General features: G+C 44.5%; 1 protein-coding gene across 1 annotated transcript in view; it reads left to right on the top strand.

The window, feature by feature from the left end:
• Nucleotides 1–5,567, top strand: part of LOC138369199 (uncharacterized) — a 65,354-nt gene extending 59,787 nt beyond the window's left edge. Inside the window, exon 5 of the mRNA XM_069332137.1 lies at nucleotides 5,476–5,567. Coding sequence (XP_069188238.1) covers nucleotides 5,476–5,567 — 92 coding nt within the window. The remainder of the gene's footprint in view (nucleotides 1–5,475) is intronic.
• Nucleotides 5,568–26,892: the final 21,325 nt, after the last annotated feature.

Below are 26,892 nucleotides of genomic sequence, written 5' to 3'. Positions count from 1 at the left end.
TGCATTATGCAGAGCTGCGTACAATATGTATCTGTATAAATATACATATGGATGCTGAATCCAAATTGAAAACTTAAGCGGATGCCTGAGTCTTTACTTCACCCTGACTGGGAGATGAACAATATCATTGGGACTCCTGTGAGCCTCTAGGGTGAGAGGGAGGAGGGGGGGGGGCACGGCGAGGGAGAGGGGGGCCCCACAGTGAGAGAGGGAAGGGCCCCACAGTGAGAGAGGGAAGGGGCCCCACAGTGAGAGTGGGAAGGGCCTCACAGTGAGAGTGGGAAGGTCCTCACAGTGAGAGTGGGAAGGGGCCCCACAGTGAGAGAGGGAAGGGCCCCACAGTGAGAGTGGGAAGGGGGCCCCCACAGTGAGAGAGGGAAGGGCCCCACAGTGAGAGTGGGAAGGGCCTCACAGTGAGAGTGGGAAGGGGGGCCCCCACAGTGAGAGAGGGAAGGGTCCCACAGTGAGAGTGGGAAGGGGCCCACAGTGAGAGTGGGAAGGGCCCCACAGTGAGAGTGGGAAGGGGCCCCACAGTGAGAGAGGGAAGGGGCCCCACAGTGAGAGAGGGAAGGGCCCCACAGTGAGAGTGGGAAGGGGCCCCACAGTGAGAGAGGGAAGGGGCCCCACAGTGAGAGAGGGAAGGGCCCCCCACAGTGAGAGTGGGAAGGGGCCCAGAGTAAAAGCCAAATGATGAGCACACACAGCTTGCTGTATCTAGACCAGCAGCCAGTAAAGAACATTATACTCACGCCTCATTCCACAAAATATAAGACTCGGTCCTGTTATCAAGAAATATGATTTCTGCATTTAGAAACTTTGACCACATGTGTAACCCAAGAAGTATTTACGAATTACTTTGGAAAAATATAGTGATTAAGTACCAACACCTTACCACAAAAGCACCGCTGCAAATTAGTTCGTCTCCTGCCATTGCATTTCGTGCAGTGCAACAATAACCATTTAATACGGAATTATCGTAAAAAAAAGGTCTTTTAGATCTCGGGATTCGAATCCCGGTGTTCGGAAATGGGAATATGGCATGACACAAGTACCCCATGATAGTAAATGGCACAGCCCCCCCCCCCCACCCTTTTCTACGACACGCTGCGCGCATACGCGCATGCGCTACGTATCTCCACCTACGTCACTTAATGCTCACTTAATGTTGCAAATACAAATATTTGGCAACACAACTTTAATACCTTTTTAACTTAGGCCTAACTATAATACTTTTTTAACTTAGGCCTAACTATAATACTTTTTTAACTTAGGCCTAACTATAATACTTTTTTAACTTAGGCCTAACTATACACTAAAATGGGATGATTAATTATTTGTATAGACCTACGGTGAAATTAATGGCTGCCTCTGTACACCCAACCCATCTTGAGGCCACAATGAGGATGAGTTGTGTAAAGAGTTTTACGAGCATTTGGCCTCTATGAGGCCGGACTGTTATATATGGGGTCCGAGTTCGAATCTCGGTTCTAATCCTGAATTACTCAAACCCGTGACAACATTTTACATTGGGCTTATGCTTAATATTATTATTATTAGTCCACAAATTCCCATTCATTTTTCATTGTACCTCACCTCACTTCATCTCTCTCTCCTGCCTATATATGTCCAATACTTGACCTGTAAATCATTCCTTCTGAAGATGTATTAATATACGAAAGTACTTAAGGAAATTCCTGTCTCAATTCCTCCTCCGTGGTCTGACACTGTCACATTTTTCATCACGTGTTAATTTTCGTGATTTACACACGCACACACACACACACACACACACACACACACACACACACACACACACACACACACACACACACACACACACACACACACACACACATATATATATATATATATATATATATATATATATATATATATATATATATATAATATATACATACACACATAGATACATTTATACTCTTCCCCCTTTCGCCGGCCCGTAACGCTCCAAATGATAGACTTTACGAGGCAATCCTCACTGATTGTTAGGCTGGAGTTAGGAAGGTACTCTGTCATCGCCCTGGAGAGTTAGAGGCGAGTAACTCTGATGGTCGTCTCCCCTGGGACTCCTCGAAGAGGAGAGGGGGTAGTCACACGCAGGGGAGAGAGAGAGAGAGAGAAAGAGAGAGAGAGAGAGAGAGAAGTGAAGCATGATAAGGGTCAGTATTTATATCACGGAGTCGGTCACTGTCTAGACTGAGCTCTTTTTCCCCCTCTTTTCGTTTTAACAAATCTTTGTTAGTTTATTTACAAACATTGTATCTGTTGTAAATGAGTTTTGTTGGAGTTAATATTTTTTCGGAGGTGTTGGCTGTTGCTTGCTGTGATGTTTCTTGTGTAGGTGCGTCCTTATGGTTGATGTCATCAGTTGTGTGGTTAAAGACTGAGCAAATGTACATTTGGTCGTCTTTAATACTTGTATTTGATCCCACTCTCCCGAACACGTGGGTGCTAGCCCCGTTATTGTCTGTTGTCTGATCTTCAACCCTGTTGGTGCCTGCTCTGATGGTTGGTGGCTTGTACCAGGCAACTGCAAGATGGGCTGTACCCGGTAACATGGTTGTACCTGTCAACTGATGGGCTCTACCCGGTACCATGGCTGTACCTGTCAACTGATGGGCTGTACCCGGTACCATGGCTGTACCTGTCAACTGATGGGCTGTACCCGGTACCATGGCTGTACCTGTCAACTGATGGGCTCTACCCGGTACCATGGCTGTACCTGTCAACTGATGGGCTCTACCCGGTACCATGGCTGTACCTGTCAACTGATGGGCTGTACCCGGTACCATGGCTGTACCTGTCAACTGATGGGCTCTACCCGGTACCATGGCTGTACCTGTCAACTGATGGGCTGTACCCGGTACCATGGCTGTACCTGTCAACTGATGGGCTGTACCGGGCAACTGATGGGGGAGTGCAGTTGATTTGTATGCTGGCTAGTTTGTGTTAAAATTAATTTTCATACATCGCTACATGGCTAAGGATACAGTAAACTATTATTGTTCTTCACTGTAGCTTAAAGTTCTGGAAGAGGAGAAGAAGTGAAGTTATTCAACTTATATTATTTGAAGGTGTACAGAGTCTTACGGTCGTTTGAATCTTGTGTTACCTGATGAGCCATCTGGTTCAGCCTATGGCTGTCCTTTTCTCGTGTCTCATTGGCTAGCCACAGACCAGGCAATCACCAGGGTTCAAGTACGTTTATTGAGACAAAGAAAAAAATACATCTCAAAGGGATAGAGTAGCTTAGGCTATTTCTACAGGGTGTTGTAAAGCAAGTCAAAGGCCAGTTTGGGAGAGTAGAACGCGTTATGAACTCGTACAAACCAAAGCCCAATAAACACAGTGTTATCCAGATCATGTTCTGTGGTAAGGAAGCACTTGTTCACTGAGAATTATAATGTAGTATTGCCTTGTAAAACTTATGTATATATGATTTATATTGTATTTTCTTAAATAAAGATAAAAATTATTGTTTCGAAGTATACTTGGAAACAGTTCTGGTATTTTATATGTGATTAGTGTAAACAGAATTCATACATGTGTGTGTACTCACCTAGTTGTGGTTGCGGGGGTTGAGCTTCGGCTCTTTTGATCCCGCCTCTCAACTGTGTGTATAGAGTCAGCCTCCACCACATAACTGCCTAATGTATTCCATTTGTTAACTACTCTGACACTAAAAAATGTTCTTTCTAATGTCTCTGTGGCTCATTTGAGTACTCAGTTTCCACCTGTGTCCCCTTGTGCGTGTGTTCCCTGTGTTAAATAGCCTGTCTTTATCTACCCTATCAATTCCCTTGAGAATCTTGAATGTGGTGATCATGTCGCCCCTAACTCTTCTGTCTTCCAGCGAAGTGAGGTTTAATTCCCGTAGTCTCTCCTCGTAGCTCATACCTCTCAGCTCGGGTATTAGTCTGGTGGCAAGCCTTTGAACCTTTTCCAGTTTAGTCTTATCCTTGACTAGATATGGACTCCATGCTGGGGCTGCATACTCCAGGATTGGCCTGACATATGTGGTATACAAAGTTCTGAATGATTCCTTACACAAGTTTCTGAATGCCGTTCTTATGTTGGCCAGCCTGGCATATGCCGCTGATGTTATCCTCTTGATATGGGCTGCAGGAGACAGGTCTGGCGTGATATCAACCCCAAAGTCTTTTTTTCTCTCTCTCTCTCTCTCTCTGACTCTTGAAGAATTTCATCTCCCAGATGATACCTAGTATCTGGCCTACTGCTCCCTACACCTATCTTCATTACATTGCATTTGCTTGGGTTAAACTCTAACAACCATTTGTTCGACCATTCCTTCAGTTGTCTAGGTCTTCTTGAAGCCTCAAGCAGTCTTCCTCTGTCTTAATCCTTCTCATAATTTTGGCATCGTCAGCAAACATTGAGAGAAATGAATCTATACCCTCCGGGAGATCATTTACATATATCAGAAACAAGATAGGACCGAGTACAGAGCCCTGTGGGACTCCACTGGTGACTTCTCGCCAATACACCGTAACTCTCTGCTTCCTGTTGCTTAGGTACTCCCTTATCCACTGGAGCACCTTACCAGCTACACCTGCCTTTTTCTCCAGCTTATGTACCAGCCTCTTATGCGGTACTGTGTCAAAGGCTTTCCGACAATCCAAGAAAATGCAGTCCGCCCAGCCTTCTCTTTCTTGCTTAATCTTTGTCACCTGGTCGTAGAATTTTATTAAGCCAGTAAGGCAAGATTTACCCTCCCTGAACCCATGTTGGCGATTTGTCATGAAGTCCCTTCTCTCCAGATACGTTACTAGGTTTTGTCTCACGATCTTCTCCATCACCTTGCATGGTATACAAGTCATGGACACTGGCCTGTAGTTCAGAGCCTCTTGCCTGTCGCCCTTTTTGTATATTGGGACCACATTCACCGTCTTCCATATTTCTGGTAGGTCTTCCGTCTCCAGTGACCTACTATACACTATGGAGAGTGACAAGCAAAGTGCCTCTGCACACTTTTTCAGTACCCATGGCGAGATCCCGTCTGGACTAACAGCCTTTCTAACATCCAGATCCAGCAGGTGTCTCTTGACCTCCTCTTTCGTAATTTCGAACCCTTCCAAGACCTGGTTTACCTCCCTTTCTCCTAGCACAGTGACCTCACCTTGTTTATTGTTCTATTGTGAAGACCTGTGTGTGTGTGTGTGTGTGTGTGTGTGTGTGTGTGTGTGTGTGTGTGTGTGTGTGTGTGTGTGTGTGTGTGTGTGTGTGTGTGTGTGACTTACACGGTTGAACATAGACCTCAACGCATAATTCCATCATCTATAGTGTTACATGACACACTTAAGCCTGGTGGTGAAGGTTCAGTATACCAAGTGATCCGGTGTAATAGAATCTACAGTGTTCAGTATATTACAGCACTATAACGTTCCAGGAGGGAAATAGGCAGTGAAGTATGGGACCATTTATATACTGTTCAAGAGTGCTTGGTGTCTCTCAACGTTCATACTGCAATCCAGAAGTGTGAGGAGGTGAAGTATGAGGATATAGAAAAGTATCAGTTGGAGCTGTAGCAGTATGAGAAGAAGATGAAGCAGTATGAGAAGAAGATGAAGCAGTATGAGAAGAAGATGAAGCAGTATGAGAAGAAGATGAAGCAGTATGAGGAGGTAACGGGGGAATAGGAGGAGGAGGAGGAGAAGGAGTGTGTTTGTGGAGAGAAGAAACAGGTAAGAGAGAAAATTGGCGTCTAGAAGTTGTCGGCAGTGGACCAGGTAAGAGATTACACTTTACGATGTGTTGTTGTTCTGTCCTGGTAAAACAGAGAGAGAGAGAGAGAGAGAGAGAGAGAGAGAGGGAGAGAGAGAGAGAGGGAGAGAGAGAGAGAGAGAGAGAGAGAGAGAGAGAGAGAGAGAGAGAGAGAGAGAGAGAGAGAGAGAGAGAGAGAGAGAGAGAGAGAGAGCTATTATACCCTGCAGCATCACTACCTGGCTAACGCGTCATCATCTTGAGGCATCCAAAATGTCGTAAGTTTTCCTCTCCCTTAATTCCCTCTTCCCCATCTTTCTCTAATCTTCAAAGTAGTCTCATACTTGTTTACCCCCTTCCTTGAGGTGTTTTTTTCCCTTTCTCCATTCCTTGCATTTATATTTTTTGTCCTTACTCTTTAATGTCTTTCCCTTCCTCTCCTTTTCTCCTTTATTTGTGTTCATCTCCTATTGTCTCTTGCATTGATCTTTTCTTTCTTTCTTCCTCTCTCTCTCTCTCTCTCTCTCTCTCTCTCTCTCTCTCTCTCTCTCTCTCTCTCTCTCTCTCTCTCTCTCTCTCTCTCTCTCCCTCTCTCTCTCTCTCTCTCTCTCTCTCTCTCTCCCTCTCTCTCTCTCTCTCTCTCTCTCTCTCTCTCTCTCTCTCTCTCTCTCTCTCTCTCTCTCTCTCTCTCTCTCTCTCTCTCTCTCTCACTTCCTTGCCTGCGTGTCGTACTCTCCCTTCTTTCAATCAGCATCGTTTAGTTAATAAAAAAAATTTGTCTCAATCAATACATCTTATTCCTTTACTCCATGCTCTCTTACTCCATCACGACCTCTTCCATCCCCTTTTCCATCACCACCACCTCCATGTACAGAGACCCAAGCATCAGTAGTTGACCCCAAGGTGTGGCCCTCTTGTTAATTCCTTACTCCTTTACATTCTCCCTCTCTCTCTAGTGCTCCATCATCGTCCTTCTATGTTGACCTCGTCCCTCCACGCCTCGCCCTCTCTGCCGTCCAACTTAGCCATAAACCTCTCTCTCTCTCTTGACGTTCCAGACCCAAGTATAAATCCCTTCAAGGTTAGTTTAGTAAATATTAAAGGGTCTCTCTCTCTCTCTTCCCTCTCGTCATATCTCATTCACGTCGTTAGTTTCTGGCTCCTCCGCCCGATATATCTGGCTCCTTCCACCTCATACATCCGGCTCCCCTACCCCAAACTTCCCTCTCCTACACACACCATCATCAAACATTTTTTTTTTCGCATTGAGGTACATTTAGACTATGTGAAGGAGAGTACAGTGTGAGTCAAGAGGCAAACGCTGGATGCTTCATGAGGATATCCTCAAGAACACGAGAGATAATAAAGTAATTGTAAAGCTGCAGGTACCTTATACCGGGGGGAGGGGGGCGTTCTGATTGGTCTACTCCTGTTTTTCTTTACTCTTCCTATCGTTCTTCTCCATCTTCATCCAGCTCCTCTTCCCATCAGCTTTTTTTATTAGGCACTGATTGTGTTGTGGTCTCGTGCCAGAGTCCCATTCTTGTAACCAGGGTTCGAACCAAGTGTTGAGTAAGAGAGAGAGTATGAGGGGTAGTGAGGGAAGGAGGTAGCGAGTGTGTGAGGGAAGAGGAGGCAGCACACGATGGAAACATGATAATAGAGATTTCAAAAATGTTATCAGTCTCAATAGTACAAAAGAAGAGGTAGAAACTCTATACTAGTCTACAGTCTACATAGACTAGTAGACCTTCTACTTTTTGTAGTAACCGGACAATACTACAAGAGTCCCATGTAGTATCAGACATGCATAATAATGCCACTTTACAAAACTCTTTCCATTAAATTCCCAGTAAAAGCTAAAAAATTACCACAAGGCTGTGACAAAGTTATTACAAACTTATTTCTACAAGGTTGTAGAAACGTAATTAAAAAAAACGTTGCTAACGCGTCGTATGCTGGGGGTAGTCATGACCACCTCGTTCGCTTGTGGCACTTCTCTCTTTCTCTCTCTCTCTCTCTCTCGCTTCCCAATTCCGTAATCGTGTGGACTTTTTCGCCTCGGATTAGGCAATCAAATTTCCGTTTACTGATTTCTGATAACCTGGTGAAATTGCTGGGACCAGACTGGCCACTCCCCAGCCCATACCTGGAATATGGTGAGCCAATAGCTGGGGCAAGTTATATAGCATTAAGCAATTGTTTTTAATTGTTATAGAACGTATAAAAGCTGTATTAAATTGTATGAATTTAGCATGATGTATACAAGAATACTGTAACGCTTGTACCTGTTGGTTTTAGGTTTCTAATTTATGTATACTGTGTTTAATGAAAGAATTCTCATTAGCTGTGAGCCTTGCACTTCTGTGAGGCGAACTACGCACTCAGGACATCCCCAGCGACTATAATGTTTGCCAGGATAAGTTAGTGAGCTCTTAATAACACTTATATTGTTGCAATGCAGTAGCGAAATAACATTTAAGCAATCTCCTTGCCGGCCAGAGAGAGGTGCCCCTATTTTTTTGCCAAATAAAAATATGTAATTGGAACAGAAATTGAGGCGGTCTGCCTAGTTATGGTAGCCTTTTGGGGAAGGCGGGATTTGGTCAATAAATATTCTCCAGGTTTTGACGCTTAGTAAAAGTGGGTGCTGTCCGGGCGCCTGTAATTAGAAAGACAGTCTGAAGCCAATAGATGACTCGCTAGTTGCAATCCTGCAACTCTGGCTGCAATATTGACACGATTTATATAGTCTCTTGTTTGCTGTTGTTCGAGATATTTTAAAAGGTCATGACTTTAATTGTTGGCTGGGCTTTGATGCCTTACTTTTAATATCGAATGTTTCGTAAGTCCTTCTCAGTCCTCTGTATCACGCCTGGGGGGATTTTTTTATACTTTATTTTTGTTATTTATTCACTATCTTAGTTTATTGACGAAATGAAAAGTTTTCAGAAAAAGTGATTTAATGCAATTGTATAATACAATATGATTTTGAGCGATATTTATCTTTTTTATGAATTTTTAGATTTGTTATTATTAGCATCTTTATTGACAAAATTAATTACAATTTTGCCTAATCTGAGGATTTCAATTAATTCTTATCAAATTGAGGATAATGCTGGTACTCACTGGTTTGTTATACACTGGTGGGAAGGGGGAAGGGACGGCTTTAAGTAATATCGACGCTCAGGATAACATGGGTGATCGTAACATGCCGCCCCCATCCACTAATAGGCTGGTGATACTGTCTCTCTCTTTAGACACCCGATGTAACAGTTGTTGAGGTGACTTGAGTAGACACTTGGGATGGTCCCTGACTTACGAGACATTCACAGGGAGGTCATGAGGTAAGGCTAGTCACTAGTGGAGGGCGACCGTGTATAAGTGATATCCTTAACTTACTCCTTTTACTCTCCCGTGAGCTGTATCCTTCGTCGCCGGTCACTGTAAACTGTTTATGTTGACCAAAGACGAAGGTGGTGGCGACATTAAGTAGTTTTAAGTAACTTTTAAGTTTTAGTCATAATTAGTAACAACCTCGTTTGGTGGTGGTGTCAGTGGTGATACATTATAGCTACGTTATACCGACCCACACGTCTGAAAATAAGGGAAGTAACGTTTCGGTCCGTCCTTGTCCATTATCAGGTCGTGTGATAACGGTCCAGGGCGGACCGAAACGTCGTCACTTCCTGTATTTTCAGATGTGTAGGTTATTTGCTTAATCTCCAGCCCCACTATTGTGACTTTCTGCATGACTCCCTTTCTTTTTTACTGTAATTGGGAACAGCAACACTTCTTAAACTCAAGAGTAATTTAATTTCTTGTACCGTATCACTCAGAAACCGGTTCGTTGTGGCGCAGTGGAAGCACACTCGCCCTGTCCCTGTGATTTGGTCTGGGTTAGAGTCCTATAGCCCGGGAGGATTGACTGGGAGCCAGTCCTTAACTATTCGACTCTGTTCACCCCAGCAGGTGATTGGTGACCAGGTTGTTAACCTGGTTAACAATCCTGGTCACCCGCTATCCAAGTGTTAACCACTTGCCGGTTCATGTTCCAGGGATAACTAGTGGGGTAGGGATTACCCTATCTTGAGGTTATCTTGAGATGATTTCGGGGCTTTTAGTGTCCCCGCGGCCCGGTCCTCGACCAGGCCTCCACCCTCAGGAAGCAGCCCGTGACAGCTGACTAACACCCAGGTACCTATTTTACTGCTAGGTAACAGGGGCATAGGGTGAAAGAAACTCTGCCCATTGTTTCTCGCCGGCGCCTGGGATCGAACCCCGGACCACAGGATCACAAGCCCAGCGTGCTGTCCGCTCGGCCGACCGGCTCCCGCGAGGGGAAGGAGAAGCTCTTAGGCTGTTAACAGAAGAGGGGCGACCGTTCTTGTACCCGATTGTGTATACCAAAAATTATCATATTTGTGATGTAGAATGTAGTGGACATACTAGCTGCAGCTCCGAAGGAAACACAAGAGTGAAGTAGACATCTTGAATGGAAAACACAAGACGCGAAAGACTGAAAAACTTGTGTTTAAACTATAATATAAATCACGGTTTGATATAAAGCTGGAGGAGGAGGAGGAGGAGGACTAGATAGCTCTTGAGGGCTAGATATCTTGAGGACTAGATATCTAGTCCTCAAGATATCTAGCGAAGAGATGGTACCTCTTCCACACCATCTCTGCCCTGGGATTTTATTACAAAATTAAAAAATAAAAATGTTTATAGGCATTGCTTATTTTTCACTAAACCTGTGTTGGTGCATTCATTTTTTTATTGTAATGTTAATTCTCTTCGTTCCTTTATTTTTTTCGTATCCGCTATCACCTTGTATTATAGAATTTTATGAACAAATGGAAAAGTGGTTCTTTCCTGGTTCCCCTTCTATTATAGTGGTATGGCACGGTGCTCTCCTTTAGGTAATGTGCTGCCTTCAGCCTCCGGTGATGCAGTGGAGACCATTTTGAATGACTTGAACAGGATTTCAGCGACAGCTTTTAGTACCCATATTGAGATCAAGTCGGGTCCATTGTCATAAGGTGTGTGTTTACTAGTTGTGTTTTGCGGGGGTTGAGCTTTGCTCTTTCGGCCCGCCTCTCAACTGTCAATCAACTGTTTTACTAACTACTTTTTTTTTTTTTTTTTTTTTTTTTTTTTTTTTTTTTTTTTTTTTTTTTTTTTTTTCCACACCACACACACACACCCCAGGAAGCAGCCCGTGACAGCTGACTAACACCCAGGTACCTATTTACTGCTAGGTAACAGGGGCACTTAGGGTGAAAGAAACTTTGCCCATTTGTTTCTGCCTCGTGCGGGAATCGAACCCGCGCCACAGAATTACGTTCTTAAAAGATTTCCCCATTTTGCACCCGCAAGATAACGTAAGCTTTTAAGGGTTGATAAATGTTAATCTTCTTGTTTGAGGAGCTGTTCACTTGAGACAGTTAAGCAAGTCCCAGCTGTGTCTGGGTACAAGTGACAGGATGAACAACCCAGCGGGTTTTCTTCCTATTGGGGAGTGTTGTACATTCTGCTATGGCGGTATGTTCACTCACAAGATGAGTGGCGCTGCCCAATAAACTCGCCCCTCGGGGCAAAATTTAAAAATTTAAATTACGAGTCCTGCGCGCTATCCACCAGGCTACGAGGCCCCTGTGTGTGTGTGTGTGCGAACGCGCGCATGGAGGTACTGCCTCTTTTTTGACATGTGAGCTGGACCCTTAGCCTCCGAGAAGATAATAAAAGACAGTGAACCATTATAGACCCCGGGTATACACTTGAATATTGTCTTCAACCACCCTTACTTTTTAAGTTTAATAAATGAAGCTGCCTTACTAAAATAATGGGTGAAATTATTTAACAATTCTTGTCCAACTACCCTCAACGCCATTTCCCCGCGCCTTAACAATGGGTTAACCTCTAATAGAAGGACGCTCTGCGGTTAATGGTACGGATAAGGAGGTTTTCCCCTTAACGTGAAAGGATTGCCAGACCTTAAGTCGTAAGAGGACCATCTCCGAGAGAATAGTGTTTGGTGAGAGAGACTTGGAAGGATCTAGAATGTCTACAAAGATGGGGGCTTGAATCCCATGTAATGTAGTATTCGGTTCGCGAGAGAAAGAGAGGAAGAGGAGGTAGATAATACAATGAACAAGAAAGATACTGAAAAGAAATGGAAGTGTAATCGTCTGTGTTAAGTATATCGATTACTATCTATTTTGTAGCACTTATGAGTGCTACAAAATAAGAAATGTTAATGACTATTGGGCAAATTACCGGGAAACACATACACTAGACTTGGGAACAATGGATTGTTTCAAGCGTAGGTTAGACATGTCTCTGAACAGGTTTGGGGGAGGATAGAGATGGGTCGAGCTACCTCGTGTGGGCCAATGGGCTTCCAGCAATGTCCATTATTCTTATCATATGATATTATTGAGATATCTTTAACATATATTATTATATCTCAATGTAAATTTATAACTACATGGTAACTCAAAAAGTTATAAGTGACATTCAAACTAGCAATAGTAGCAGTTTTAATAACTGTGATGACAGTTAAATAATTACTGGTAGAACATATTAATTAACATAAAATAGCAGTAGAGGTACAATAAAAATAAATAAAAAACAAAATAACATTGTTTTTGTATACACTATATTTTCCTGAATTGGGAATCTTGGGCAGAAAAATCGTATATCACCATCTTAATGATTTTATAAATCATATTTCTTGTGATTTAAATCATAATTCTTATCCTTAAAAAAAATCCTTGTTGCCCATTTCAATCATAATTCTTATTATTTCACTCATAATTCTCATCATGTATAGCATAATAATCATAATTTTCCTCTTGGTACGTCCTCCCCCCCCCCCTCAAAAAAAAAAAACTCTTGGCCCCAAACACACATATTCGTTCTCTAGCTCTTTCGTGCTCTCATTCACTCCCCCTCTTTCGTGCTCTCATTCACCCCTCTCTCTTTCGTGCTCTCATTCACCTCTTCTCTTTCGTGCTCTCATTCACCCCTCTCTCTTTCGTGCTCTCATTCACTCCCTCTCTTTCGTGCTCTCATTCACCCCTCTCTCTTTCGTGCTCTCATTCACTCCCTCTCTCTTTCGTGCTCTCATTCACTCCCTCTCTTTCGTGCTCTCATTCACTCCCTCTCTTTCGTGCTCTCATTCACCTCTTCTCTTTCGTGCTCTCATTCACTCCCCCTCTTTCGTGCTCTCATTCACCCCTCTCTCTTTCGTGCTCTCATTCACCCCCTCTCTCTTTCGTGCTCTCATTCACTCCCTCTCTTTCGTGCTCTCATTCACCCCTCTCTCTTTCGTGCTCTCATTCACTCCCTCTCTCTTTCGTGCTCTCATTCACTCCCTCTCTTTCGTGCTCTCATTCACTCCCTCTCTTTCGTGCTCTCATTCACCTCTTCTCTTTCGTGCTCTCATTCACTCCCCCTCTTTCGTGCTCTCATTCACCCCTCTCTCTTTCGTGCTCTCATTCACTCCCCCTCTTTCGTGCTCTCATTCACTCCCTCTCTTTCGTGCTCTCTCTCTCGTGTATCTAATTCTCGCGATGCAGAATAAAAATGTCTAACTGGCACCTTACATAGACACTAGTTTCGATTTTGCAGTATCATAAATTCGGAGATTCTACCAGCGTTGGTTATTTTGTCTAGACAGGTCTCCTGGAGCTGGCTCGACCTGGCTGGCTGCCTCTCTACCTGGCTTTTCCTGACTGGCTGCCTCTCTACCTGGCTCCACCAGGCTGGCTGCCTCTCTACCTGGCTCCACCTGACTGGCCGCCTCTACCTGGCTCCACCTGACTGGCTGCCTCTCTACCTGGCTCCACCTGGCTGGCTGCCTCTCTTCCTGGCTCCACCTGTCTGGCTGCCTCTCTTCTTGGCTTTTCCTGACTGGCTGCCTCATTACCTGGCTCCACCTGGCTCATTGAACCGGCAAATCAATAGGGGATGATCCATTCCCTTTTGATTTGCCACTCTGTAAAATACACAATGGTTGTGTCCATGATGGTCTGTGGTACGCCAGAGTTAGTCCCCTCAGATACCCCTCACATGGTATCGACACGCTCCAAACTTTAACAACCGCTGGGTAATTATGTCAGTTGGAATGACCCCAACATGGCCTACATATCTGGCTGGTGCCAGTGGGAATTGTCACGAATTTCGCCTGAATTCTCAACTACAAAAGTTCGTTTGCGTATAAACGTAAAAAAAAATTATGTAAGTTTACCACATCTGTGAGAAAAGTGACGCTGTAATTTCTGTAATTCATGTAAGCAATTCTTATAATGCGGCTGTTCTATTGAGCTTACAAGGAGTTTGGAGTTGAGTAGAATTTCAGGTTGTGCTGCTTATAAGTTCATCATTGGTCCAGGGGGTAATGAGTGCGTCTTTGGGTAACTCACGACGAGAGTTCGAATCCTTTGCATTTCTCCAAAAAAGATTTACCTATATATATATATATAACTGAAAACTCACACCCCAGAAGTGACTCGAACCCATACTCCCAGAAGCAACGCATCTGGTATGTACAAGACGCCTTAATCCACTTGACCATCACGACCGGACATAATGAGGTGATAGCCGAGGCTATATGAACCACCCCACCGCCGGCACTCGGATAGTTATCTTGGGCATAGCATTTTACCAAATCACCTCATTCTTTGGGGCACACGTGAGGAACACAAATGCGAACAAGCCTGAATGGTCCCCAGGACATATGCAACTGAAAACTCACACCCCAGAAGTGACTCGAACCCATACTCCCAGAAGCAACGCATCTGGTATGTACAAGACGCCTTAATCCACTTGACCATCACGACCGGACATAATGAGGTGATAGCCGAGGCTATATGAACCACCCCACCGCCGGCACTCGGATAGTTATCTTGGGCATAGCATTTTACCAAATCACCTCTGATTTGCTTGGGCATAGCAAATCAAATTGCTATGCCCAAGATAACTATCCGAGTGCCGGCGGTGGGGTGGTTCATATAGCCTCGGCTATCACCTCATTATGTCCGGTCGTGATGGTCAAGTGGATTAAGGCGTCTTGTACATACCAGATGCGTTGCTTCTGGGAGTATGGGTTCGAGTCACTTCTGGGGTGTGAGTTTTCAGTTGCATATGTCCTGGGGACCATTCAGGCTTGTTCGCATTTGTGTTCCTCACGTGTGCCCCAAAGAATGAGGTGATTTGGTAAAATGCTATGCCCAAGATAACTATCCGAGTGCCGGCGGTGGGGTGGTTCATATAGCCTCGGCTATCACCTCATTATGTCCGGTCGTGATGGTCAAGTGGATTAAGGCGTCTTGTACATACCAGATGCGTTGCTTCTGGGAGTATGGGTTCGAGTCACTTCTGGGGTGTGAGTTTTCAGTTGCATATGTCCTGGGGACCATTCAGGCTTGTTCGCATATATATATATATATATATATATATATATATATATATATATATATATATATATATATATATATATATATATATATATATATATATATATATATATATCAGACTATTGTGATTTCATTGACCAAATTCCTCAAAACATCAACAACAACAACTCAATATATTCAGTAAAGATTCACTTTAATTAAATACAACAACCGTATTTCTGAGAGATTCAAATTTCCCTCATTATTTCCTTCCTCCCTTAGGTAAATAACCTCCTACCTCAATAGGTCGTAAAGGCAAGCCTCTCGAACCCTTCCCCCTTCAACCCACTTCTCCCCCCATCACACTTCTCCCCCATCCACCCAATAAGTCCCAGTTTACGGCAGTAAGGCAGCTCTATTATTAAGTAAGGATCAATATGGTCAGGGATAATATCGACTCTGACAAAAATGTTATTGTCACTAGGGTAAGAAATATTGATCGAGCCTCGTCGTTTTGTGGTATTCTTTCATACTCAAAATGGATAAATATATATATATATATATATATATATATATATATATATATATATATATATATATATATATATATATATATATATATATATATATATATATATATATATTACTCCGCCAGTTACTCCGCGAGACACAAGATGTGTGGTTCCTTGGAGCCCAACCACTTGGGGTGGACGGTAGAGCGACAGTTTCCCTTTATGCAGGTCGGCGTTCACCATTCCTCCCCCCCCCCCCCCGTCTCATCCCAAATCCTTATCCTGACCCCCTAATCAGTGCTATTTAGTCATAATGGCTTGGCGTTTTCCCCCTAATAGTTTTTTTTCCCTTCCCTTCCTTCTAGTCACCTTAAGATTGTTGATGTCATTACTGGGAATAGAAAACAAGTTAGAGAAACTTCAAGTTTTCTTGTTTGTGGTCATATGTGTACCTGCAGGTATGGCAGGTGTAGCGAGCCCCACACACATGTTACAATATCTCTATAACAAGGTTATTGGTCTTCAGCAAAAGCTGGAATATGTGATTAATAATAATCCAAAATATAATTTCTCCGAATTTGTCAAAAAAAATGTTTAATGAAGGGTTAATGGCATTAAATAGTTACTGGTATAATTGATATAATTCTGTTTGCGTCAGTATAATATGTGCGTATCTCCGCAATAAAACCTTTTAGTGAGTACGCTTGTAGTTGTGGAGGCAATTTGCGTAAATATGTTGGAAATCAGACATTCGAGGAACCCGGACTCCCCCACTCGGGGCTCAGGATTACCACTTCCTCTCGGAGGTGATCGCGTGCAACGTTTCCGAGAAGAGTTCAGTTATATAGACCTTGATGTATATTGATATTATCAATTATATTCCCAGAACTTCGCCGATAATAAGTGTTGACTGTAATATCCGCTCAGTATCTGGCCGGTTTCCAAAGAATGTTTACGATCTTCCCCTCATCTCTCTCTCTCTCTCTGTCTCTGTCTCTCTGTCTCTCTCTCTCTCTCTCTCTCTCTCTCTCTCTCTCTCTCTCTCTCTCTCTCTCTCTCTCTCTCTCTCTCTGTCTCTCTGTCTCTCTCTCTCTCTCTCTCTCTCTCTCTCTCTCTCTCTCTCTCTCTCTCTCTCTCTCTCTCTCTCTCTCTCTCTCTCTCTCTCTCTCTCTCTCTCTCTGTCTCTCTCTCTCTCTCTCTCTCTCTCTCTCTCTCTCTCTCTCTCTCTCTCTCTCTCTCTCTCTCTCTCTCTCTCTCTCTCTCTCTCTGTCTCTCTCTCTCTCTCTCTCTCTCTCTCTCTCTCTCTCTCTCTCTCTCTCTCTCTCTCTCTCTCTCTCTCTCTCTCTCTCTCTCTCTCTCTCTCTCTCTCTCTCTCTCTCTCTCTCTCTCTCTCTCTCTCTCTCTCTCTCTCTCTCTCTCTCTCTCTCTCTCTCTCTGTCTCTCTCTCTCTCTCTCTCTCTCTCTCTCTCTCTCTCTCTCTCTCTCTCTCTCTCTCTCTCTCTCTCTCTGTCTCTGTCTCTCTCTCTCTCTCTCTCTCTCTCTCTCTCTCTCTCTCTCTCTCTCTCTCTCTCTCTCTCTCTCTCTCTCTCTCTCTCTCTGTTTTTTTTTGCTCCGTTCTGTCAACAGGAAACACCGACTGGTCTCTCAAAGATCGTACCGTGGGGAGTTCCTCAGTACCTGAGTTGAAGAGCAGGTACAAGTTACCCAACTGGGACTTATTGGGTGGATGGGGGATAGGGGGAGAGGTGCGATAGGGAGAAGTGGGTTTAAGGCAGGGTTGGAGAGGCTTTCCATTACCACCTATTGAGGTAGACAACACACACACACACATTGGTTCTTGATGCTCGAGGTCACATCGGTGGTCCTGGAGGTCACACAGGTGGTCCTTGAGGTCACACAGGTGCTCCTTGAGGTCACACAGGTGCTCCTTGAGGTCATCCAAATGGAGTTTGTAGGCCTCTGACAATCATGGCCGCCAATAGGGCAGTATATGGGGTAACGAGATCCCGGAGGGGAGAGAGAGAGAGAGAGAGAGAGAGAGAGAGAGAGAGAGAGAGAGAGAGAGAGAGAGAGAGAGAGAGAGAGAGAGAGAGAGAGAGAGAGAGAGGCAGGCAAACTATGAAATTGAAACTGGGTAAAGGAATTATTCCTCTTCGTTAGGGCTTCCTCGATCTTGACTTATTTCAGTCAAATTCTCGCTGGGAGAGAGACCTCCCCGCGGGATGGGGCGGACTGAGCCACTTCCCAGAAGCCAGGACGGAGAGAAGGAAATACACAAAAGTAATAAATCAGTGGAAGAGGCAATACCACCTGTGTGTGGGAGGGGGGGGGGATGGTAACACGTGTGTGGGGGTGGTGGGGGGTGGTAATGTGTGTGTGGGGGTGGTGGGGGGTGGTAATGTGTGTGTGGGGGTGGTGGGGGGTGGTAATGTGTGTGTGGGGGGGGACACATGTGTGTGTGGGGGGTGGTAATGTGTGTGTGGGGGTGGTGGGACACATGTGTGTGTGTGTGTTTAGTGTATTGATTACCGACCTATTTTGATCTATTATATTCACATTCTCTCTTACTAACACACACACACAAGTGTGTGAATGTACTCACCTAATTGTACTCACCTAATTATGCTTGCCGGGTTGAGCTGTGGCTCTTTGGTCCCGCCTCTCAACCGTCAATCAACTGGTGTACAGATTCCTGAGCCTACTGGGCTCTATCATATCTACACTTGAAACTGTGTATGGAGTCAGCCTCCACCAACATACACAACAAACTATGTTTGGAGGCTGATTCCATACACAGTTTCAAGTGTAGATATGATAGAGTCCAGTAGGCTCAGGAACCTGTACACCAGGTGATTGACAGTTGAGAGGCGGGACCAAAGAGCCAGAGCTCAACCCCCGCAAGCACAACTAGGCGAGTACCAAAACAGGAGTAAAACAAATATTTTCAAACAAAATTTGGCCAAAGTATTTTACTCGCCGCCTCTGTAACAAGGCATTGTAAACTGCTTAAAAAATGGAGGCTTCATTCTTATCAGCCGGAGCAACACTTGGTGCTGCTGCTTCTTCCTCTTCCACTCCTCTATCCTTCCTTCCCTTCCACCCCTCTCCCACAGTCACCTTCCGTCTCTCCCTTCTCACCTACCACATTTTTTTTTCGCTGCCTCTCTCAGCTTTTTCCCCCAGCACCTACCTCCTTCCCTCTCTCTCTCTCTCTCTCTCTCTCTCTCTCTCTCTCTCTCTCTCTCTCTCTCTCTCTCTCTCTCTCTCTCTCTCTCTCTCTCTCTCTCTCTCTCTCTGTCTCTCTCTACCCCATTCCTCCTCCTCCTCCTCCTCCTCCGTCTCATCTTCCCCTACCCACCCTCCACCTTCTTCTCTTAACTTCATTTATCTATTCCCAGATTCCTTCTCTCATTCCCACTTCTTCCTTCCTTTCTTCCTTCCCATTCCGTCCTGCACTTGCCTGCCTCCTCCTCCTCCCCATCCCATCAGGAGGGGTCTGGATGGGGACCTTCAGGAGGCGTGCGCCTGCATAAGAAGGCCGACAATATCTAATTCTAGGGTGGGCGTTATAAATCTATTGATGAAGTGGGAATAGCGATGGCTCGTCTGTTTCACGTGACTGTTGCTGCTGCTGCTGCTGTGGGAGGCAACGTTACTGGCGAGATGGTATCGTCCGGTAGTCGTGACTGGTGCCTGTCGTAGCACCATCTCAAAAGCCTTGAGGATGGTGCGGGATAGCAAGTCACAACAACGTGCTTGAACCGAACTCGATCGTAACTCACACATTTATAAATTACAGTGACCACGTTTCGATCCGTCTCCCGTCCATTATCGGGGGACCGAAACGTCGCTGTCACTCGCCGTTTGTTTAAGATGGGATCTGATGGTAGAGTAATTGGTCATCGTATATAGTCCTGATATTGTACGTTACTTTTCACCTCTTGTTAAATGGTAAACTGTTCTGGTGTTTGTGGTTTACACGGAGATGCAGCGATCACGTGATGCTGTCCGGAGGGGGCGGGGGGGGGGGGACAGGGGGGAGAGACTGGGGGAGGGGGAGTATATACACTTATCGTTGAATGGCGTGATTTACACACGAACCACCACGAACGGGTCTAAGAGTGGAGTGTTTGGCCTGTCCAAGAGGAGTTTTCTTGGGAAGGTTCAAGTAAACAGGTTACAAGAGGCCTCACTCCGAGCGCTCGGTGGCACGTTTCTGCTGCACCTACGTCCACTTTATGTCCTTGTATAGGGGTTTTTTGAGCTTCAGCGCTTAAAACATCATTTTTGTTCATGATTGTCAATGATTTGCGATATAGTTCATCTGATACCTCTTCATTTCCGCTATTATCCATTTTAAAGATTTTTTTTTTTGAGTTTGTCGAGTACCCTTGGAATCTTGTATGTTGCTATTATGTCTCCTCTGCTGCTGTTCTACAGCGTAGTAAGGTCCAGTTCTCGTTAGCTTTCACTTTACCTCATTCCTCTCGAATCCGGGATGAGCCGTGTTGAATATGACCAGACCACACACTAGAAGGTGAAGGGACGACGACGTTTCGGTCCGTCCTGGACCATTCTCATGGACCTGCAATCGACTTGAGAATGGTCCAGGACGGACCGAAATGTCGCCGTCCCTTCACCTTCTAGTGTGTGGTCTGGGCAAATTACTTTAGCCACGTTATTGTGACTCATCGCCTGCGTGTTGAATATGTTTGCATTTATACTTTGGGTATCTCCAAAGGGAGATTCCATGCCCGGCTTCATACTCGATGGTTGGTCTCTCCTATGTTGTATACAAGATACTGAAGGCTTTCACATTTAGATTATTGAAGACTGAATATTTTGTAAGTTTTTGCATATTCTGCTAATGGATGCTTCGACACCGAAATATTTCTTCTATGGTGGGAGTTGTCTCTTGGTAAATGTTAATTTAGATGTTGACCCGAAGAACAGTGTTTATTGGGCAACGTCACATGTTCTGTGAGTGAACACACAGCCACAGGGACAGGTATAACAACCCCAGTTGGAAGAACACCCGCTAGGTTGTTCTTCTACGTCTTACTGCTCCTGTGGCATATTTTCTCCTCCTCCTTTCCTCATCACGTTACACTTTTGGGGGGTTAAATTCCAGTAGCCATTTATCAGACTTTTATCCGAAGTTTGGCTACATCATCATTATCCCAAGTCTCCTCAGACCCGCCTTACCAGCTGATTGTTGTGTAATGCAGTGACTCTCTATGCTTCTCTTCCTTTTGAAAGTATTGCATTAGCTTCTAGTATCTCTCTCAACCTTCCTTCCACTGAAAGTGTTCTTCTCCGCTTTCCTGCGACACACATTCGGCTCAAGTTTCCATACATGTGGTAGATTTCTTCTTTAGTTTCAGGGAGGCGATCTCCCTTCATTGTGTACGGTCCTGCCTATCTCCTGTTCCTGGACCCCATTGTCATCACCTTACGATTGCTGGTATTGTGTTCAAGGAGCCCTTTCTCACACCAACACCCGAAGCTTGTCTGGACCGTCTTGAAGAAGTCTACAGTCTTCATCTTGACCAGTTCTTCTCATTGGTTTAGCACCGAACCGTAAACATTGGCATGTAGGGTAGTGGCAAATACAAGGAATAGTATGGGGGTCATGAGCCATAGTTTTGAGGTACCACGGCTGTCATTCTGGCCAATTCTGTCAATTGCATTCCTTTTCTGTGGGCATAAACTCCTCTCAGACGCACTCCCGTCCATTTCAGTGCTCTTTCATTTCACAAATTTATGTGGTGCTGATGCTTTATGAGAAAGTGTCTGTACAACTTGGTGGTATGTTAGAAATAGCAATTTCCTCATCTTGTAATTGTTTCATTGTCGTAGAGATTTAGTAGATTCGTAAGATAAGAAGGGGAGTTGGTGTTTATCTTCTTGCCTTTACATTGTATCATGTTTAACACGTCCGGAAGTTTCTTTCCATAACTTCCACTAATTTTATGCTCCATGTTTCTTTCCTTCTGTGTGCGTGCGAGTGCGCAGGCTTGCCTGTGCATGCATATATGTGTGTGTGTGTGTGTGTGTTCGTGTGAATCAAATAGTGCTTGTATGCATCCAGCTACAGTTCTTAGGACCCACCTCGTAGTGATTAATCGACCTCTTCTACGACAATATCCAGAGTTATGGATTTTGTTTTGTATTTCCATTCGTGTGTGTGTGTGTGTGTGTGTGTGTGTGTGTGTGTGTGTGTGTGTGTGTGTGTGTGTGTGTGTGTGTGTGTGTGTGTGTGTGTGTGATTTGTTGTTGCGATAAGCTTCTAAGGCTAAGACCTTTAAATACTTGTATACATATATTTTTCGCACTGTTTAATTATATGAGCAGCGCTTACGACTTCAATGTAACGACTCCTAACCTTCCACCAAACACAAGATGAGTGGTGCCCATTCAAGATTATTTAGCACTGATAGCGACATATAATTACCTGATATTCACGCTTCTTATATACTGGTAAGTTAATTGACACACCTATAATTATTGGAGCGTACCCAAACAAAAATATCGACAATAAAAAAAACAGAATGTCCTTGGAATTTTAGCGATCAACGGAATTATTTGCGTTTGTTTGTGTGGTGTGTTCCGAGGTTCACCATACCCGGTCATTGTAATAGCATGAGAGAGAAGGTTTTGGTAGGGAAGGGGGGAGGAGGAAGAGGAGTTGGAGAGGATGAGAGAGAAGGTGTGAGAATACGAGGAGAGAGAGAGAGAGAAAGAGAGAGAGAGAGAGAGAGAGAGAGAGAGAGAGAGAGAGAGAGAGAGAGAGAGAGAGAGAGAGAGAGAGAGAGAGAGAGAGAATGGGATACGGAGAGAAGGGGAGAGATTGAATAAGAGGTGGAGGCGAAGATAATGAATGAGAGAGGGGGGGCAGAAAGAATGAGAGGGGCGGGAAGACGAAGAGTAGGAATGATGACAGGGAAAGATCAAGGGAAAGAGGGAGGAGGAAGGAGAGAGCTATAAGAGGAAAAGAGAGGGAGAGAGCAAGAGGGAAGACAGAGAAGGGCGATGAGAGCGGGATGAAAGAAATACAGATATTAAACAGATAAGAAAATCCCTTTCTGTCTGTGACGTGGTTATCTGTCAAGACGACAGAACGAGATTGCTTTTCTACTATAAATTGTAACTGGATAAATGAGATAAAGATAGCAAAAGCTCCTTCCCCCCCCCCCCTCCTCTCCCCACGCGATCCCCCCACCCCACGCGATCCCCCCTCCACTGCTTACTAACACTAAAACTAGAAAATAGTACTTCTCTCTCTAGACACTACTGCTATTACTACTAGCACAGATATTGCTATTGTTACTACCGACACAACTGCTGGCTATAGCAAAATACACACTAAAAAAATCTAAATAAAATGAGTTTATTGACATGACGGAATACATGTAAATATGTTCAAGATCAGTTATGAACGAACACCTGCGACTGTAAATTCAATATTTAATAACATTCCTACATTTCATAACATTACATAGCTATTACATAGCTATTCTGAATCTCTTTCTTTTTTTCTTTTCGTGTCTAGAAGATTGTATCTGAGTGGGACTGAATAGCTTCAGTAGCAGAGGACACTGATGCCATACAATGGGATCGAACTTGGGCTTTCCCGGACTCCCCAGACACACGCGCTACCTACTGAGCCACGATGAGCTAATAAAATACATCAGATTTCATTCTATAGCTACAATATATTTCCTAATCTGCTGTCCAATATAGTGAAAATTTATTTTTAGGTACACGAGGTATTAATTTTTTTCTTAATTAATTTAGCTGCCGTCTCAGGCTTGTTTACATCTTGTAATTTGAGAGCAAATTAGTCATTAGGGTTTGTGAAGCGGTTGTAGTATAGTTTCTTATATTAAAAGCCCGAAACCCTCAAAGGGGAAGGGGGTAGAGGGAAGGGAATAGGGTGAAGAAGAGGGAGGGAGGGATGGATGGAGAGGAGAGAGAGAGGAAGGAAGGCGGAAAAGGAGATAAAGATAGAGGCAGGAAGGACTTGGGGGGGGGGAAAGATATAGAAGATTTATTCTTTTAGCACAACGATAGAGGACATTTTGTTTGTATTACACACACCTCTGTTACAAACAGGTGCTTAAACAGAGCCCAACAGACAGCACAACTGAGAGGTGTTGTTCTCCAGCTGCCACACTGCAGCAAAAACACACACACGCAAACATTTGTATGAATTCCCAACAAAGCAACACAGGCAGATCACACACACACACACACTCACACACACACACACACACACACACACACACACACACACACACACACACACACACACACACACACACACACACACACACACACCTACACACACGTACACACACACGCACAAAACCGCAACAATAGTTAAGACACACACACACACACACACACACACACACACACACACACACACACACACACACACACACACACACACACACACACAGTAAGAAACCATTGGAGAATTATTGTCGCAATAAAAAAGCTGAATGGCTTTCTTGAGCAAAATTCAACAATGCACCAGGAAATCTAATTGCCATGAATTATTCAAAAGCTATAGGCAACAACCTCGCCACATTATGTAAAGCACGCGATGTATACAGTTTGGCAGCTTCCATAAAGTGTACAGGATGGAGACAAGCATGTGCTTTACCACATAAAAGTATTAGACTTCGTCGTAATCTTTGTCACCAGAGGATTACTCGTATGGATCTAAATCCTCTTTTTTGACAGTTCCGGCAGTTGTAGGGGAATAAAACCATGCAGGGGTGCGAGTTTGTGATGCGAGGGGTGTGGTATCTGTCGTAAGGGTGTGAGGATTAATATCTGGTGTGAGGATTAATATCTGGTGTGAGGATTAATATATGGTGTGAGGATTAATATATGGTGTGAGGATTAATATCTGGCATCAGGGTTATCTGGCGTGGGAGTTCATATCTGGCTTGCTGAATAATATCTTGCATGATTAATATCTCTTGAGGGCTAATATCTGGCGTGAGTGAGTGTGGTATGTGGCGTGAGTGAGTGTGGTATGTGGCGTGAGTGAGTGTGGTATGTGGCGCGAGTGAGTGTGGTATCTGGCGCGAGTGAGTACAGTATCTGGCGCGAGTGAGTATAGTATCTGGCGTGAGTGAGTATAGTATCTGGCGCGAGTGAGTACAGTATCTGGCGCGAGTGAGTATAGTATCTGGCGTGAGTGAGTATAGTATCTGGCGTGAGTGAGTATAGTATCTGGGGCGAGTGAGTATAGTATCTGGCGTGAGTGAGTATAGTATCTGGTGCGAGTGAGTGTAGTATCTGGCGCGAGTGAGTGTATAGTATCTGGCGTGAGTGAGTATAGTATCTGGCGTGAGTGAGTATAGTATCTGGCGCGAGTGAGTATAGTATCTGGCGTGAGTGAGTATAGTATCTGGCGTGAGTGAGTATAGTATCTGGCGCGAGTGAGTATAGTATCTGGCGCGAGTGAGTATAGTATCTGGCGTGAGTGAGTATAGTATCTGGCGTGAGTGAGTATAGTATCTGGCGTGAGTGAGTATAGTATCTGGCGCGAGTGAGTACAGTATCTGGCGCGAGTGAGTATAGTATCTGGCGCGAGTGAGTGCAGTATCTGGCACGAGTGAGTATAGTATCTGGCGTGAGTGAGTATAGTATCTGGCGTGAGTGAGTATAGTATCTGGTGCGAGTGAGTATAGTATCTGGCGTGAGTGAGTATAGTATCTGGCGTGAGTGAGTATAGTATCTGGCGCGAGTGAGTATAGTATCTGGCATGAGTGAGTATAGTATCTGGCATGAGTGAGTATAGTATCTGGCGTGAGTGAGTATAGTATCTGGCGTGAGTGAGTATAGTATCCGGCGTGAGTGAGTATAGTATCTGGCGCGAGTGAGTATAGTATCTGGCGTGAGTGAGTATAGTATCTGGTGTGAGTGAGTATAGTATCTGGTGCGAGTGAGTATAGTATCTGGCGTGAGTGAGTATAGTATCTGGCGTGAGTGAGTATAGTATCTGGCGCGAGTGAGTATAGTATCTGGCGCGAGTGAGTATAGTATCTGGCGTGAGTGAGTATAGTATCTGGCGTGAGTGAGTATAGTATCCGGCGTGAGTGAGTATAGTATCTGGCGCGAGTGAGTATAGTATCTGGCGTGAGTGAGTATAGTATCTGGCGTGAGTGAGTATAGTATCTGGCGTGAGTGAGTATAGTATCCGGCGTGAGTGAGTATAGTATCTGGCGCGAGTGAGTATAGTATCTGGCGTGAGTGAGTATAGTATCCGGCGTGAGTGAGTATAGTATCTGGCACGAGTGAGTATAGTATCTGGCGTGAGTGAGTATAGTATCTGGCGCGAGTGAGTGTAGTATCTGGCGTGAGTGAGTATAGTATCTGGCGCGAGTGAGTGCAGTATCTGGCACGAGTGAGTATAGTATCTGGCGTGAGTGAGTATAGTATCCGGCGTGAGTGAGTATAGTATCTGGCGCGAGTGAGTGTAGTATCTGGTGCGAGTGAGTATAGTATCTGGCGCGAGTGAGTGTAGTATCTGGTGCGAGTGAGTATAGTATCTGGCGTGAGTGAGTATAGTATCTGGTGTGAGTGAATATAGTATCTGGCGCGAGTGAGTATAGTATCTGGCGTGAGTGAGTATAGTATCTGGTGTGAGTGAGTATAGTATCTGGTGTGAGTGAGTGTAGTATCTGGTGCGAGTGAGTATAGTATCTGGCGCGAGTGAGTGTAGTATCTGGCGCGAGTGAGTGTAGTATCTGGTGCGAGTGAGTATAGTATCTGGCGTGAGTGAGTATAGTATCTGGCATGAGTGAGTATAGTATCTGGCGTGAGTGAGTATAGTATCTGGCGTGAGTGAGTATAGTATCCGGCGTGAGTGAGTATAGTATCTGGCGCGAGTGAGTATAGTATCTGGCGTGAGTGAGTATAGTATCTGGCATGAGTGAGTATAGTATCTGGCGTGAGTGAGTATAGTATCTGGCGTGAGTGAGTATAGTATCTGGCGTGAGTGAGTATAGTATCTGGCATGAGTGAGTATAGTATCTGGCGTGAGTGAGTATAGTATCTGGCATGAGTGAGTATAGTATCTGGCGTGAGTGAGTATAGTATCTGGCGTGAGTGAGTATAGTATCTGGCGTGAGTGAGTATAGTATCTGGCATGAGTGAGTATAGTATCTGGCGTGAGTGAGTATAGTATCTGGCGTGAGTGAGTATAGTATCCGGCG

Source organism: Procambarus clarkii, chromosome 27, assembly GCF_040958095.1.
Source record: "Procambarus clarkii isolate CNS0578487 chromosome 27, FALCON_Pclarkii_2.0, whole genome shotgun sequence".
NCBI lineage: Eukaryota > Metazoa > Arthropoda > Malacostraca > Decapoda > Cambaridae > Procambarus > Procambarus clarkii.
The sequence above is the reverse complement of the archived record's forward strand: the minus strand, read 5'-3'. Positions and strand labels throughout refer to the sequence as shown.